This window comes from Echiichthys vipera (assembly GCF_963691815.1).
Source record: "Echiichthys vipera genome assembly, chromosome: 8".
NCBI lineage: Eukaryota > Metazoa > Chordata > Actinopteri > Perciformes > Trachinidae > Echiichthys > Echiichthys vipera.
In genome coordinates this window covers 28,369,387-28,385,826 of record NC_139833.1, presented here as the reverse complement: position 1 = coordinate 28,385,826, position 16,440 = coordinate 28,369,387, and the positions used below count along the sequence as shown (strand labels likewise).

The window sequence follows — 16,440 nt, the reverse complement described above, 5'->3', positions numbered from 1 at the left end:
CATTTGATCCCCTGATAATGTCACATTACTGAATTTAGCATTTAGAAAAGCCACAATCCCTTGTAGGATGAGTATTATACGAGGCAAGATGTTTTTTGTAGCCTATGTAGACATAGACAACAAATGTTTGAATGAAGGTGGCTCATATTAAAAAAAAGACAAAGGGGCTAAATGGGATCTTGGTTTAATGAAAATGTGTTACAAGTGCAAAGAAGAGTTTAGAAACTTGTGTCACACTGATGTGAATTCTAGTTTTTCATAATACAGGCACCCTTGTGGTCGTCACTGATTGTAACTAATGTCTCAACTACTGATATACTGTTAAGAAGCCAGAAGTGTGGATGTGTTCGCACATGAAAGGTGTGAGGGAAGGCATGCTCATCAATATGTCATATTCTGGAAGCCCCGGTGTAGAACCCAGTGTAACCCTAGCTTTACTCCCCTTCGACCCCCTCCTATTCTCAGCCTGGGTCAATGTGACAATCATCCGAGTATTCCATGAAACCTGGATCGAGGCTGAAAGTGATACGCCACCCGAAGTCTGTTGAGTATAAAACTATTGTAACTGACATGATGGTCTTGTGGAAGATCGTCAAGCTTTTGACATCCACCTTTCATGCCCACACTGTGAGTGCCACATGTTCAAAAGACTTTTGGGTGGAATATTAAATTACATTTCTTGCATATTAAAAGAACAAACAATTATTTTGTCATACGTGTGGAGAAAATATTCTTCAACAACTCTTTATTTTCTTTGCTTCTGTTGCTCCTGATTGTAAATAAGTGGAACTATAGGCCATTTTTTATGAGAATGTAAATGTCTGTCCACGAAAGAGTAAATAGAATCAATGCTCTGAAAATCAATTGTAAATTAATCCTAAATTATACAAGAAATGTCAACTGTCTTCTTCAGTCACTACAAGCTGTATAGCATTTTTATAAAGACTTGTAAGTTATTTTAACATACTTTTTTTTAAAAACATATTTTAATTTTATATTTATGTTTGTAATGTCAACCATAAATAATAACATTAAAAAATAAATAAATCGTATGACATAATTTATACAGTAACAGTACACGCCTGAAAACCCACCAATAGAATGTCGGGATGTACACGCCCTGTCCAATCAGAAGTCTCGACATTAGCGAAGGTTTTTTACGTAACCTGCGTGTTTCAGGCGTCCAGTCCTGTCAAATTTTGCACCAGTGAAAGAAAACCGCTAGCGTCTCTTATTAGTAGTAATGACACAGTGGATGTACATCGTTGATGCAGCTTCCTCCATGTCCTCTTCTTTCTTTATCTAGCGGAAGGTAAGAAATGACACGACGCTCAGTTTCGCTTAACAACAGTGTTCCAACGTTAGCTTTAGCTTTGGGTGAGCTCACTAAAGCTAAAGCTAGCCTTAACCCTTTAGAAGCCTAGTTTGGACGAATTTAACATTATATCTTCACAGTCACCTTTGCCCGCGGCAGGTTTCTAGCTAATTGTCAGAGCTGAGAAAGAAATACATAGCAAACTATGATGTGGCTCGGCGTGTAATAATCATATCCAGTTTGGTCACTATAAGCTAATGCTGGTATCCCAACTACTAGCATAAGTGCTTAACGTTAGCAGTAAGCTGTCAGTTCTTCTGCAAGATAGTCACCTATGTGGGAAAATATGATATATTATACTAATAAAGAAATGTGTCCACAATGGCTTCAACACACCCGTTCTACGCTGAAACCATCATGGGGTTAATGCTACGGGTAACTTATTCAGCTAACTTGCTGTTCTGTTACTCTTACATAATCCTGCCAGAAGCCCCCCTCAATAATGCTACTGAACGTTCTTAACAAAAACATTACCCATATGCAAACGAAATGCAACGTTTGAATTTTACCTCTATCTTATTTTCACAGCGTTGTCAGATAGCTCTCTAGCACATCTGTCAACTCAGCAGATCTGTGCGTTGCAGTTAGGTCAGACTGGCTCTGACCTTTGCACTTTTGCAGTTTTGGGTCTCGTCTAACTTCTGAGTTCTGCACACTACGCTGTACTTGCTTTTTTAACAGATTGTAATTTCACCAAGTGTAAAAGTAGGGTATTGTTTTTCACTGTTAACACTCACATTTCCTTCCTCAGGTGCACTCTACAATTATGGAGATTTGAAAAGGACCGTGAGCATTTTGGGGGGAAAGGGGGCCTTTCCCCTCAAGTTTGATGGTTGGACTGTTGGATGGGAAGGTCAGAGGGTTGTTGAAATCTTTGCCTTTTGTAAATTAATTAAAGACTTTAGAGGAAAAACTATTTTTGCAAACAGTGAACTGTACAATTTTTGTATCAAACGCACAAGAGGTTTTCTATTTTTTTGAATTCTTGATGCCATCGCATGCTGCAAGCACCTTAGTTTGTGTTCAATTCTTGGTTGAAATGGTGGACTGAAACAAGTCGCGGAAAGCCTTTGGGGTTGCTAGGGTGCAGTGGAACCTCAACACAAGCACAATTCTAGCACTCCGAACCATCTTAACCTTTTGTTGACACATTTTTCTTTATGTACTTCTCTTCTTGAAGGGCAGCTCTGTTATAGTATGCACTTTTAGTGACAGTGTTTCTATTTTGTTACATCGCATCTCATTGTATTGTTTTTTTAGTTTTTGTTTTTTTTGCAATTGTGGGTGGTGGGCTGTCAGAGGGTCAATACTCAAGTACAAAGTACAAAGGGAGGAGGGTGTACCGGGACAATTTGGTGGGGGTCAGGATGAGTGTGGCACTGCCGGAATGCACCCCCAAATGCCGCTCACAGAAACATGCAGACGAGGTGGTAGCGGCACTAACAGGCGGCTCTGAGAGGCAGCTGCGGGCGTTCTTGGCCTCACACTGTCACAATGCGGCTACCTTGCGGGATGCCTTTGGTCGGACAGCCCTGCACCTGGCATCCTCACTTGGAAAGAAGGCCCTCCTGGAATGGCTGCTGGAGAATAAGAGTGCTGACCTAATGGTGAAGGATAAGGAGTCCGGCTGGACCGCTCTGCATCGCAGTGCTTTCTACGGACATATCCACTGTCTCATATCGCTTGTCAAGGTGTGTATTTAACATGGATCACAAACAATGTTCTGACTGTTCTGTTTTGTTGAGTGGTTCGGTGGTGTGGGAATCTCCACGCCTCATTATTCCATTAAGATTCAGAGGGCTGCGATGTGATTATAAAATGAATATCGATGCTTTTTTCGATACAGAATTTCTTTTTTCTCACTGACTAGTTTTTTTTTTTAAGCAAAGTGATCCACAATGAATTTACTTCCAAAATTAATTTACTTACAATATCTTTTTATTAATAAACACAAATAGAAGTGATGTGAAAATTCAACTGGAAGGTTACATTTGCTAGCATATATCCCTGCATTGCAAAGAACTCACAGAAAAAGTTTAGTCTGCCTGTAGCAGCATACTTGTAGTAAATGAATACAGACTTCACCATACTCTGAACAACATAACAAGTTGCCCTTATTGACAAATAAATAATAGAGAATCCAAAACAGTTCAGTCATATTTGCACCCGTGTGTCTCTCATTCACTGCTCTCGTTTGGAGCACAAGCAACGCTAGCTGCGACTCATCGCACTAGCTTTTAATGCAGAGGATGCAATTGGGATTTCTCTCTCAGCTATCATATGTCATGTGTCCCTGTTGAGTGCAACGGCAAAGACTGTCCGATGACTACACTTCCATATTTCCAAGTTCCGTATTTAGATAATTAATAAATAGTAATTTATCAATTAACATTTAGATAATTGATTTTTGATTTTTAATTTGTGAATGTCCGCATTTTTTACCCACCCCTATTGTTTAAGGTATTCATTTAAATTGTTTAATTTACGTATAGTCAAAAAATGTAGCATCATAGAAAGTAACCTGTATTGCTATTAAAGGCAAAATAATCATTTTCTAGATTACGAGTAACCTTTGATAATTTTTCTGTTTCTTGACATTGTTTCAGCATGGAGGACTTATCTCCACACAGGACAAGGAGGGTCTCTCCGTCCTGGACCTAACAATGAAGGACCGGCCAACATATGTTTCATTCAAAAACACCGGTAAGAAAAGCCGATAACTTCTGCGTCTAAGTTGAGTTTAGATACTTGTGGCCTTCATCATTGGTCTTGATACACCACAATCCAAAAAACACTTTTCGTTGACATTGTCGTACATCAATATGACAACAATGGTGGTGAAGCTTTTGACTCTTGCTTGTGAATTTTGTCTAGAGTCACCAGGCTTATTAGCATCATGGTGACTCATCACACTTGTACATGCATGGGATTTAAGTCTCCCCGTGTTACATCACGTGTCTTTTGCATTATATAGAAAATGATATAGTACCCACTGCGGATGAACAGGACACCTTCAATTTGATCTGGTTCATTCTATTTTAGCTTCTTTTATTTCTATTTTATTTGAGGCTTTTAATTCATTATATATGTATTTTTATATTGCCATGTGTTTTTTATTCTTAATGCATTTTATGTCTTATGTAAAGCACTTTGAATTACCTTGTTGTTGATGATGTGCTATACTTGTGGTTAAATTAAGCTTCAGGTGGAGACAATGTTGTGGCTGTGCTTGTAATTTAGTTTTTTTCCTCATTACAGACCCAACTGAAGTATACACATGGGGAAACAATACTAATTTCAGTCTCGGGCATGGTAATCAGGAGAGCCGACAGCACCCTGAACTTGTGGATGTGTTTGCCAGGACTGGGGTTTACATCAAGCAGGTAGGCTAACAACACGCTGTTGTTGTCCCAGCTCTCCAGGGAGTAACAAAGTGTTTTCCTACAGCAAAGGGCTTCCCTCCCCTGAAAACCCTTCTTGCTTGTATCACACCTGAAATGGTCCCATGCTTCTACTCTCTGCCAACATGTGTTGCAAAAAATCCAATGCACATGCTCTTCAGGGTAAATCAGCATTTATTGAATGTTTTTTTCCTCCAAGCATGACTTGTACTGGCCCATACTTTCTCAGGGGTAAACCACAGATATTATTATAATATTTATAAACCACAGATATTTATATAATATTTGTTGGTTTTAAATTGTATGTTTCATATATGAATGAAATTAGTGGTGAGGCTTTACAGCCATGGTACATTATCAGGAGTATCAGGGAAAAAAACATTAGGACTGTACAGAATGTAATTTTTTATTTTTACCTAAAGCAATTTAAACAAACTACGTAGCCAACCTATCAGCTGTGGAATCAAGATCGCGTAACTACTTTAAAGATGGACTGGTAATTAGTGTCTTCCTACGTTTGCACTTTTTAAACAGAAAACACACATTTTTATATTGTGATATTTACTGGAAATGACATATAATAAAGTCAACAGGAAGTAGGTTGTTATTAGCAATCTCCCTCCAGCCAGCTGTACCTTATTATGTTTTTGTATAGAAATGAGAAAGTATCATATAGATAACTTGTCATTTTAACTTTGAGGATCAGCTGTTCCTCATTCCATTGCGACGCTTTCAGTTTGGGCGACAACAATAACTGTGGCTATACCACTGCTGTGGTAGCATGTTTTTTTTTTATAAACCCAAGGCACTTCAACAAAAACCCTTTATCTTGTGAAAAGAACAGTGATGAAAATTACAGAACAGTAACCATTGTGTCAGAAGAGAGGATTTCAACAATATTTTCTTCTCTAGGATTCAAAAATGAACAGGAAGTGTAGAGGCCACAGCTTTGAATGACTTCAGCAAGTCTGTGCCCACATCACATCACTAGTTTCTCACACTGCGCTGGTTTGATCTGTGTCCATTCTGACCAAGTCTCTTCCACAGTTCACTAACTTGAGTGGTTTTTTTAGACATTACTTTGTCACTGAGGATTTTCCAGAGATTCTCTATGGGGTTTAGATCTGGACTCTGGCCATTTCATTGTTTCAATATCCTTAGCTTCAAGGAACTGCTTCACCTGTTTTACAGTATGACAGGGGGCAATGTCTTGCATGAAAATTGCAGCTGATTGGAGACCGTTGCAGTGAAGGTATTGAATGTTGCTGAAGGAGGTTCACATAAACATTTGCATTCACCCTGCCATGTAGCTGTACAAGAGGCCCAACTCCTACTGCAGAAAACATCCCCATACCATGACACTTCCTCCTCCAAATTTAACTGACTTCTTAACACACTTTGGGTTCAGTCTTTCCCCAGTTCTACGGCAAACAATGTTTCCCAGTTCTCCTCTGTCCACACAACATGCTCCTCAGCAAAGGCAAGTCGCCTTTTTATTCTTTCTGCAGATGAGAGGTTTGGTCACTGCAGAGTGGGCTTTCAGTCCAAAAAGTCTTAAACGATGAGACACTGTGTAGAGACCGATCCTTGCCCTGTTCAGCACTGAACTGGAGACCAACTCCAGCTGCAGTGTTGAATGGATTCCCCATTGAGAGTCTTCTCATAATCCTGTCCTCTCGTGCACTTGTTTTATGTGAACGACCGGGACATAAATTAATCTGTTTCCTTGTAAAGTTTCAATCTTCTTGAAATCACAGACTGTGAATGCCCAACCTCTCTCTGCTGGCTGAGAGGGTCGTCCCTCTAGCCTTCATCTGGACACCCTGCTCTCTCAGGGTTTCAGTATCCTTAGAGCAGCGGACATCTTACAAAGTAACCAGGAGAGCTGCCAGATAAAGAGGATGTGTCCAACAATTAAGTAAATTGCCACCAGGTGCCAGATTAAAAACAATAACAAGGAGGGATCTGCTATTTTGCTCACTTGTTTTTCACAAAAAAAGGATTTTGTTGAAGTGCCTTGGTTATTTAAAAAAGACCAATCATGCTAGTTCATCAGTGGTATAGCCACAGCTGATATTCTATCAAATTCTAAACAACAAAAACTAACATTATTTCAGAATAAATCAAGAATGAATATTTTGTTATCCTGTGTGTGTGGGTGTGGGTCTCTGTATGTTCTGTTGAAGCATCACAATGCAAAAAACTAGAATAATTATTTAGAATAATTAAAAATCTGAATGTCAACGTTATGAATAAAGCTTTGAAGTTTCAAACTATTTGGTACTGCCCTAGAAACTATCTGTACTGTTGTTTGACTGAGTCAAATAGAGGGCATAGCCGGTGTGTCAGGTTGGACTGATTAGCTTTATCTTCTCATGCATAGTCTTCATTTATGACGTTGGTCTGTGCATGGTTATACCATGCTGCCAGCCTGTGCCAGTCTAGCTAAAGTTTCATGTTTTTGTCATGTGGATGCTCTTAGTGTGATTAATATAGCCACTGGTGCCAATGCAACTACTCCCATAAGTGTGAGTACACACCAGATGCTAGTCATAGTAGATTAAGTAATGACTGTGATAAATAGGTTGTCATGACAAGCTATTCATAAGACATGGTATTTGTACGTGGTTTGGGTATTTGTTAAGAACTTATTAATACAGGTTTGATGTCCCTTTAATATTGGTGTTTACAAAAGAAACCCGATGTTTGAGGACATGCAGGACTTGTTGTGCAAGTAATTTCATAAAGCCTTTAGGGGGACTGTTGGATCTGATTTCATGACCACACAGTGACCCAGTGGCACTGCGCAAAGTCTTTGTCTTCCTGTCTCAACCAGGCAGGTGCCAGAGGTTAAATATTAATTCCACAATGACATGTTTTTAATTAAATGAACTACACTGGTGTGTATGCATGTGTGTGAATGTCCACATCAATGTGATACTTTGGGAAACATCCCTGCGCTCTATTGAAAGCTTGAGGGTAGCAATGTATTAGTAATGATGTTTGCTTTTCCACTTGTGCCCTGGCCTTTATTGGCATAGCGTTTTACTATCACTACAAGAGGGCTTGGCCCAGGAACATGGAAAGAGATGTCATATAGACGTCGTATGGCAGTCTCTACTATGAGGTCTAAATTATAATGACCATTAATCCGCATGCAGTTCAGACTCTGTTCTTTTTCTTTTATATATTATAATGTTTATGTTTAATATCCTCTTGTCTCTTGTAGGTGGTCCTGTGTAAGTTCCACTCTGTGTTCCTGTCTCAGAAAGGCCAGGTGTTCACATGTGGGCATGGGTTGGGAGGACGACTTGGCCATGGAGATGAACAGACTTATCTGGTGAGACTCGTTGCAGGGCATTATTTTGGTGTGACAAAATGTTCCATGTATTTTATATTCTGTAAATTAGTTCTTAGAATTACAGTATAATGCACATCTAACCCCCTCTATGTTAAACTGTTTATTTCATGCCATGGATATTATTCTGAATATTTTTACAATGTTAGGTTTCCACTTTTCTTGAGTATACCGTACTAAGCACTGTTTTATTTTGTATAATATATAAAGTAATTGATCAAAATCCATTTTTAATCGTGATTAATTAATTACAAAGCCTCTAATTAATTAGATACATTTTTTAATTGTGTCCCACCACTAATTTTAACTAACTAGGATCTCAGTTATTAACATGAAGTTGACTTAACACTTTGAACAACAAATGGCCATTATAAGCTTCAAAAAGCATGTGACACAACTGCTATACTGGATTGCATTAGATTGTACTGTATAATTGCTCAAGATCGTTTTATTGATCCCACGCTGTGAAAATTCACATGTTTAAGCAGCTCATGTTGAGCGAAAGCAAAGGAAAAAGTGACTGTGTGACGAGTAGTGACGTGAAATAAATTACAATAAAGCTATATGAATATAGTAGAATGAGAGTTATACACCCTTCACCTTTATTGTACAGATATATACACTGTGTGGATGTTGCGGTCTATTGCTGAAGGTGCTGCTTAAGGCCTCCGTGGTCTGCTGCAGGAAGTGAGACCTGTTGTCCATGAGCGATGTCAGCTTGGCTAATATCCTCCTCTCACACACCTCCTCTATGGAGGGAATAGGGCAGTCCAGGACAGAGCTAGCCATCTTTACCAGTTTATTTAGCCTTTTTCTGTCCCTCTGAGTCTCCTCAGCAGGTGAAGACAATTTTGGTCCTTCTTGTAGAGGACATCTGTTTGGTTAGACTCGTCCCTTAGTTGTAGAGGGTGAGGCAGGCACTGTCATCCCCTCTGCAGTGGACGGTTGATGATTTGTTAAACGTGCAATAAACAAAACGAACTACTAGGCCCATGTTGATGAAGGAATGTTACATTTCAACAATTAATTGTTGGTTTTGATGAAAAAAAACATGTACTATTAATGATCCTCCCATATGATTCATAAAGAAATAACTGGAGAGCCTCAGTTGATCTTACTTGAATATATAGTTTAATAACAACAAATCTGATCAGAGAAGCTCCGGCACGTCCGTACATAATCGCAGGCACCAGCAAGCTTAAAGTGTAGACTCACAAATCACCTAATATACAGCAACCATTTCAAGGACCTATGTCCTGTCATCAGTCATGGCGCTGGATTTGTTGAAAATAAAAAAACAGACTTGCTCTTTCGCATTAGTTCTCGCAGCACAACAGGGCTCCTGCTGGGACAGTGCCATTTGAGTGACAGAATGACGAATGGCAAATATGGTGGCATGGTGGTTAGCACTGCCGCCTCACAACCAGGAACCCTCTTGCCTCTCACAGCAAGAGGGTTTCTGGTTCAAATCCGGGCTGGGGCCCTTCTGTGTGGAGTTTGCATGTTCCCCCCCCCCCCCCACCCCCCCACCCCCCCGTGTCTGCGTGGCTTCCTCCCATTGTCCAGAAACATGCAGGTGTTAGGTTTATAGATGACTCTAAATTGTGTGTAGGTGTGAGTGTGAATGGTTGTCTGTCTCTGTTTTACGCTATGTGCCCTTTGATAGACTGGCGTCCTGTCCAGGGTGTACCCCGCCTCACGCCCAATGCAGGCATGGGATACTGTCATGAGTAAATGTAGAGGAAACTCTGCAATCTTCAATACCTTTTGATTTTTTTAAACCATACATACCCTTATGTGCTGAGAACTGAGCTTGGGCTGTTGAAATGTCTCAGCTTGTTTTTCCAATCTTTTCCATCTCCTCTAGGGCTGTGCAATATGAAGATATGTATTGTATGACAACAGAAAAAACATCTATTGTTTCATCTTTTGCTCTATCGTTTATCTCGTGGTGTCATAAATCATGCATTTTACAGGCTGAGGGGTTTGTGACGACAAAGTGAGCCTAAGCCTGAATCTGAAAGGACTCACACCATATTGTTTCTCTCTTCATTAAATCGCCAGAAAACAACTGTAACACACATAGAACAGTCTACACACACCAGACCCACGACACACACACGCACACACTCGTGCAAAACGTGACTCCCTGTCTCTGACATGCACAGGCTGCAGTGTTTCAGTGGAGTGAATAAATTACTGGCTGTTTATGGCTGTGACAAATATCACTTTTGTGCTTTGGATATACGGTAATAACCAACAGCAAATACCTGCTCATAACATGATGTAATCAACAGAACTACTCCCGCTCATCCTGCTGAAAATTGCATCCTCGCGGGTAAAGGGAACTAACTGAGTCTAATAAACATTCATGTCTCTAAACATTCAAAAACGATGCATCATTTAACATTATTATTTGTTAAGACATTTTGTCCTATCATGGACTAATTACACTATTACACATATTATAAATGCTCATTATAGACGCTCATTCCATCAGTCTGACACAGCGTAGTGAAACTGAAACTATAATTCTAAATATTCCATCAGCTTTTGTCAAAAAAAGATACAAACAAAACACATTTGTGTTATAACAACAATACTTTTAATAAGATGCCTGTAGCAGAAATTACATCACCCTGAAACCGCTGCTGTGACCGTGGGCAGCACTGGGTTTACGAGAACCCAGACTCGCTAGGGATGGCATTCAATTCTGGGGATCACAATTTGATTCAGAATCGATTTTCGATTCAAAACGATTCTCAGTTTACAACGATTCATAATAGATTTTTGAATTGGTACATGCTTCAGGATCTACTCAAGTCCTCTGTGAGCTAATAAAGGCAGTGGCAAATAAAAGCACAAAATTATATGTTTTTTGAAAAAAGTATCAATAAATGGCAATAATGTAAACACATAAAGGCAAGTCTATGACCAAATGTAATTTATGCATGCTTAACTTCCACAATATTTATCTTAATGACTTCAAAATGTTAGTATTACTCACTTTCTCAGTGACTGCAACAATAATAATTAACAACAGTTATTGGTTTAGGAAAGCAGCCTCCAGAATACTTTTGCAGAGTCATAATAGTAATAAATATTATACAATATTCAGGTCCAGCCTACATGAGAATCTTTTTCAAGTATATAAATCACAGTGTAATAGGAAATAATTCTATATGGTGATTTTACATATATCTTGATGTATATCGTTACCTGAAATGACCTATATCGTAATGTGAGATTTTTGTCATATCGCCCAGCCCTAATCTCCTCTCTCTCACTACTCTCCACAGGTTCCTCGGATGGTGGAGGGTCTGATGTCCCATCACTGCTCCCAGGTGGCGGCAGCTAAAGACCACACAGTGGTTCTAACAGAAGAAGGCTATGTTTACACGTTTGGCCTAAACACCTTCCACCAGCTAGGTCTGGCTCCCCCCCCTGCCTCAGCTCATGTCCCTAAACAGGTAAGAGGAAATGGGGACGGTAATGAAAAGGGGCAGATGACATTTTGCTGTGCGTGTAACAAGAATTGTGTGTGTATGAGATTTGTTTGTTTTGGTGAATGAAAGGACAATGTGCAAGGACTTCTTCAAACTGCTCTGTCTTATATTACGATTTATTTCTCTGTACGGTCCTTCCATAATGTTATCAGACACTTAAAATAACATTCTGAGTATGTTGGTGTCAAAAACAAGCTCTTCTGTCGGTGTATAATTGCCCAAACAGGAATATATTGCAGCATGTTTCGCCGCTGCCAGCTGCAGTGCTCTCACTCAAACCCAGACCAATTTTAAATAATTGTTGTCCTCATTAGTCACTTAGTGGACCTTTACAGGCTGGACCCGAATATTCCACAGTTCAGATATTTGTTTTTTGGGTGTTCGGTTTTCAAATTTGTGATTTGGATACTAGTTTTGTTTATTATTTTTAAACTGTAGAATATGATAATCCTTAAAAAAAGGCTTTTAATTAAACTGAAAGACATGTGTTGCAGCACAGTGTTTCCATTTAAGCTCAGTGTGAGTCTTTCCTGTGTTCCTTTTATTTCCTCTTCTCACACTGGTGTACAGCATGAAGCTGCAGGAGCGACTAAGCAGTCCGCTAACTTGTTGCTCACACAACCAATATTAGCTGCTCTGTTTCAACAATGATAGGCTTAAAAAAACGTCCAAATGCAATTCAAGTCCATTTACATTTACCAATTTATTAAGATAACACCATATAGTACCAGAGTATTCAGGACAGCCACAGGAAATAGGGTCCAGGTCGAAAAATACAGAATTTTCTTTTTAAGTCTCTGTTCACTATAGTTTTTATTCCCCTGAGATATGCTTTGTGTGTAGGTGTTCTCTAAGACGCTGAAAAGCAGGACAGTGATTGGAGTTGCAGCAGGAAGGTTCCACACAGTGCTTTGGACCAGGGAGGCTGTCTACACAATGGGACTCAATGGAGGCCAGCTGGGTAGGTCTCAGTATTGACATGTCAGCAAAGCCAGTGTTATGAGAGAAAATGGCACTGCTTTTCAGATACTGAATGTGACTCACAGTCGTAGAAGTTAATTTGCGCATATAAAGATGAGAGCCACACCCTGTGACACACTAACGTGTAACCGTGCCAGAGTAAAAAAATGGAGATAATATATTTACTTATGATCTTGTTAGTGCAATGATACAAATTGCTTCTCGAGGTTTGGTGAGGAGAAAAGACCCTACATGTCAAAAGACGATGACAGAAAGGCTGTTATTTTTTAATTTTTTTAAAGTAAAAGCCCAGATTAAGTTGATTAGGTGTTCACATACACAAACGACATGGCAACACCAAGTGAGCTTTACATGCAGATCAGAACCAGTTCACTCTTACAAAGATAAAAACACACACACATACACACACACACACACACAGAGTATATGGGAAAATTCATCCTTTAATGAACAGTATATTTTGTATTCTAATGTGTGTTCATTTCTAGGTTATTTACTGGATCCTAATGGAGAGAAGTGTGTGACAGCCCCCCGGCAGGTATCAGCCCTGCACCACAAAGATGTCACCATAGCTATGGCAGCCGCGAGTGACGGAGCAACAGTAGTTGTGACTGAGAAGGGGGACGTCTACCTGTTGGCTGACTGCCAGTGCAAGAAAATGGCTTCAAGGTGAATGGGACAGTATAACTTAAACCACCCCTAATCACGTCGGCCTTGAATCTTCTTTTCTTTAAACACTAAAGATTTATTCAAATTTCAATTCAAAGTTTAAACCGTTTTATTAATTCCAGTAGGGGCAATTAGTTATATGGAGAGTTGTGCTCTCCATATTCTTCCATGCTCACAGATTTGATTGAAATGTGCAGACTTTTCAAGCCACAGAGAGACTCTGTTCTGCATCACCTCCCATATTCTAAGCAGACCTAATTTGAATGGCAGTAAATGAACCACTAAACTAGAAAGTGTTATGTTATCTTTTTCTTTCATTTGCATAGTTGAGTGATGCAAATATCTGTTTATTGGAAAGTAGGGCTAAGTGCATGCCTGTCTCTTAAGGAGCAATAACACTGGGGTTTCTTGAATGCAGCTGTTTAAGGAATCAGAGAAGAAATGTAGATCTTGATCCATAGTACAAGTATAAATGTATTGATGCAGTAGTTTGGTCTTTCAGGCAGCTGAACATCAAGAAGGTTCTAGTCAGCGGTGGTAGTCTGGACCACCGTGTGGTTCCACAGATCCTGAACGAGGGAGGAGGGGAAAAGGTGTCCATTTTGGCATTAGATGAAGCTGGGAGGGTAAGTGCATTTAGAAAGTATAAGAAAACATGCTTTCACTTTCTGTTGTTTAGGCACATGATGGAGTCAAAATCAATTATGAGACAATAAAACTGTAGGTAAATTTAATTTCTTTCACCAGGCTGACATTTGGAAACTGACGCAGAATGTATAACATTGTTATTTTTACTTCCCCATTTGTTATCTAACCTATGGTGCATCATAGACAGTTATACAATCCCAAAGCAGGCTAGCCTATATGGGGTCCTATAGATAACAATCGTGACTAAGACTTGTCTCTTCAACGTTCCTTAAATTTTCTCCCTCCTCCATTTCCCTCCCTGTCAGGTGTTTTGCTGGCGGTCCTCCGGCAGCTCAGTGAGACAGTGCCGGTGGGCGTACGGGCGTCAGGTTTTCATGTCGGACATAGCTCTCAGCAAGAACGGCATGATGTTTGTGACTCAGGAGGGAGAGGGCTTCAGTGGTGTGTGGGCCGGAGAATATAAAAAGTATGGGGAGAAGAAAGGTGAGGAATTTAGGAACATGGTATATTTAATCATAAAGTTGACTAATGATTGAAATTATCTTTTGAATAGTTTTGGACTTGTATTGGCTGAACCTTACATTTGTATAGCCAAATTAGAAATGTACCAACTGCTTTAATAAATAAGAAGTGACTTAAACATACTTATTTGCTGTTTATAAGGGATAAAACAGCAGCGCATCCAAGGAAAGGAATAGAGAGGGATTGGTTAAAACACATCATCAAAGCTGAAAATAGGTGTTAAGAGTTGAATAAAGAGTATGTTTATCTCATTTGTATGCTTCTTGTTCTCTTAGAGGGCAATGTGGAGGTGTGTGGCCATTCAGATGCTGGGACACTGTATGAGAAAATCCGCCTGGAGAAACTCCCGTGTGTTCACAGAGCTGTCAGCATCACCATGGACTCGAAAGGCCGAAACTTTGGAGTTCTTCAGTCAGACCCCAAGACAAGGTGGGATACCTTCTTTGAAGCACAAAACATGCTTTGCTCAGTAGTATACTTATGTTCTTATGTCTGTAGAAAATAGAGTTGAAGCCTAAAATGTAGGGCTGGGAACTGATAAGATTTAATTGATACCAGTGCCTGTATCATTTCTGCTTATCTGTGCTTTATCAATTCCATTATTGATTCCTGATCAAGTCGCCAGCAATGTAGCTGTTTTGTTATCTCTGGTTCTGAAAACAGTGTAGATGAAATGAGAGAATATTTTTACAGCTTTCTTTTCTGTGTAGGGTTTCAGGTTTTTCAAAGGAAAAATTTGCTACGCCTATTTGCATGGTGCTTATGTTATTATAACGCCATGCTTTGGATCATTCCTTAATCTCCAAAATGACGCCTTCTAAATCATCCTGCAATGCACAACATGTTGGCATTGGTAAAAGGAATTGATAAGCACAAAGGCGTACAAGCCCCGTTCCAATTCCAATATCTTACTGGTTCTCAATTGGGACTGATTCTTGATTCCCATTCGTACTAAATCACATTTTATGACGGGTTACACATGTGAAGTGTGTGAGGTGCAAGCTGCTTTTCAGTTAGTGTAGACAGATGAAGCAAATCAAATGTAAGCATACCTGTTCCGTCAAGCAGACCAATGACTCTAAAAACAAGCTGTAAAACATCCTGTGTAATGAGTGTGTTCAAAGACTGATAATTAAACTGGAGGAAATAAATCAATGAAATCATCATAAAGTGATTTTTAAGGAAGAGATGGAAGGTAATAACCAGACTTCACCAGTGAGGTCATCCCGATCAGTGGATAGAGTAAGATGAAAAGTGTAATGGTTGTTTCTTCTTAATCATCCTCCTCATTCAAATCCATCTTCCTTAAATCATTATAAACACATTACCCATGTGGTTATTGTGCGCAATATCATAATACATTTGAAGCATGTATTTTATTTTTTAAGGTGAAAACCTTTTTAGGTTTTATTAGTGCATTGATTAGGTTTGCTATCCTTGTGGCTAATAAAACTATATGTTGGTAAAACATTAAGAATGTTAATAGTTCAAACAGTTAAAAAGTAAATGATTAAAGAGCATTTAGAGAAACTACAAAGAATATCTGTTAAATTTAAAACATACGTCTATCTTACAGTTCATCAGTATTGAGCAGGTAATGGAAAGCAAAAAAAGATTGGGGACTCCGGGACTTAATAATGACTTGCAACTGTTATGTTGGCACATTTAATTGGGTATAATGCAAAACCATGTACTATTAATCTTGTCTTTATTTTAAATCTCTTCCTTGCTGATAATACTCACTGTTTTACAGGAGTCAGTGTTATAACATGGAAGCTTCTTTCCCCTTTATTATGCCATTATGTTTGTTGGGTTGTCCGTCCATCCGTCCCTTGTTGTGAACGCAATGTCTCAGGAACCCCTGGAGGGATTTTTTTTCTTCATATTTGGCACAAATGTCCCCTTGGACTCAATGAGGAACTGATTAGATTTTAAAAGGTCACTGTCACTGTGACCTCACAAACAGATTTTTGTCCATGA

The 16,440-nt window shown here is 39.3% G+C and overlaps 1 protein-coding gene across 1 annotated transcript in view; it reads left to right on the top strand.

Moving 5' to 3' along the window:
- Nucleotides 1–1,172: 1,172 nt before the first annotated feature.
- The window catches only part of ibtk (inhibitor of Bruton agammaglobulinemia tyrosine kinase), a 31,971-nt gene continuing 16,703 nt past the window's right edge, over nt 1,173–16,440 (top strand). Inside the window, 11 exon segments of the mRNA XM_083917559.1 lie at nt 1,173–1,312; nt 2,127–3,066; nt 3,982–4,078; nt 4,634–4,758; nt 8,006–8,116; nt 11,434–11,604; nt 12,484–12,601; nt 13,110–13,290; nt 13,793–13,916; nt 14,244–14,421; nt 14,736–14,889. Coding sequence (XP_083773685.1) covers nt 2,743–3,066; nt 3,982–4,078; nt 4,634–4,758; nt 8,006–8,116; nt 11,434–11,604; nt 12,484–12,601; nt 13,110–13,290; nt 13,793–13,916; nt 14,244–14,421; nt 14,736–14,889 — 1,583 coding nt within the window. The 5' untranslated portion in view covers nt 1,173–1,312; nt 2,127–2,742.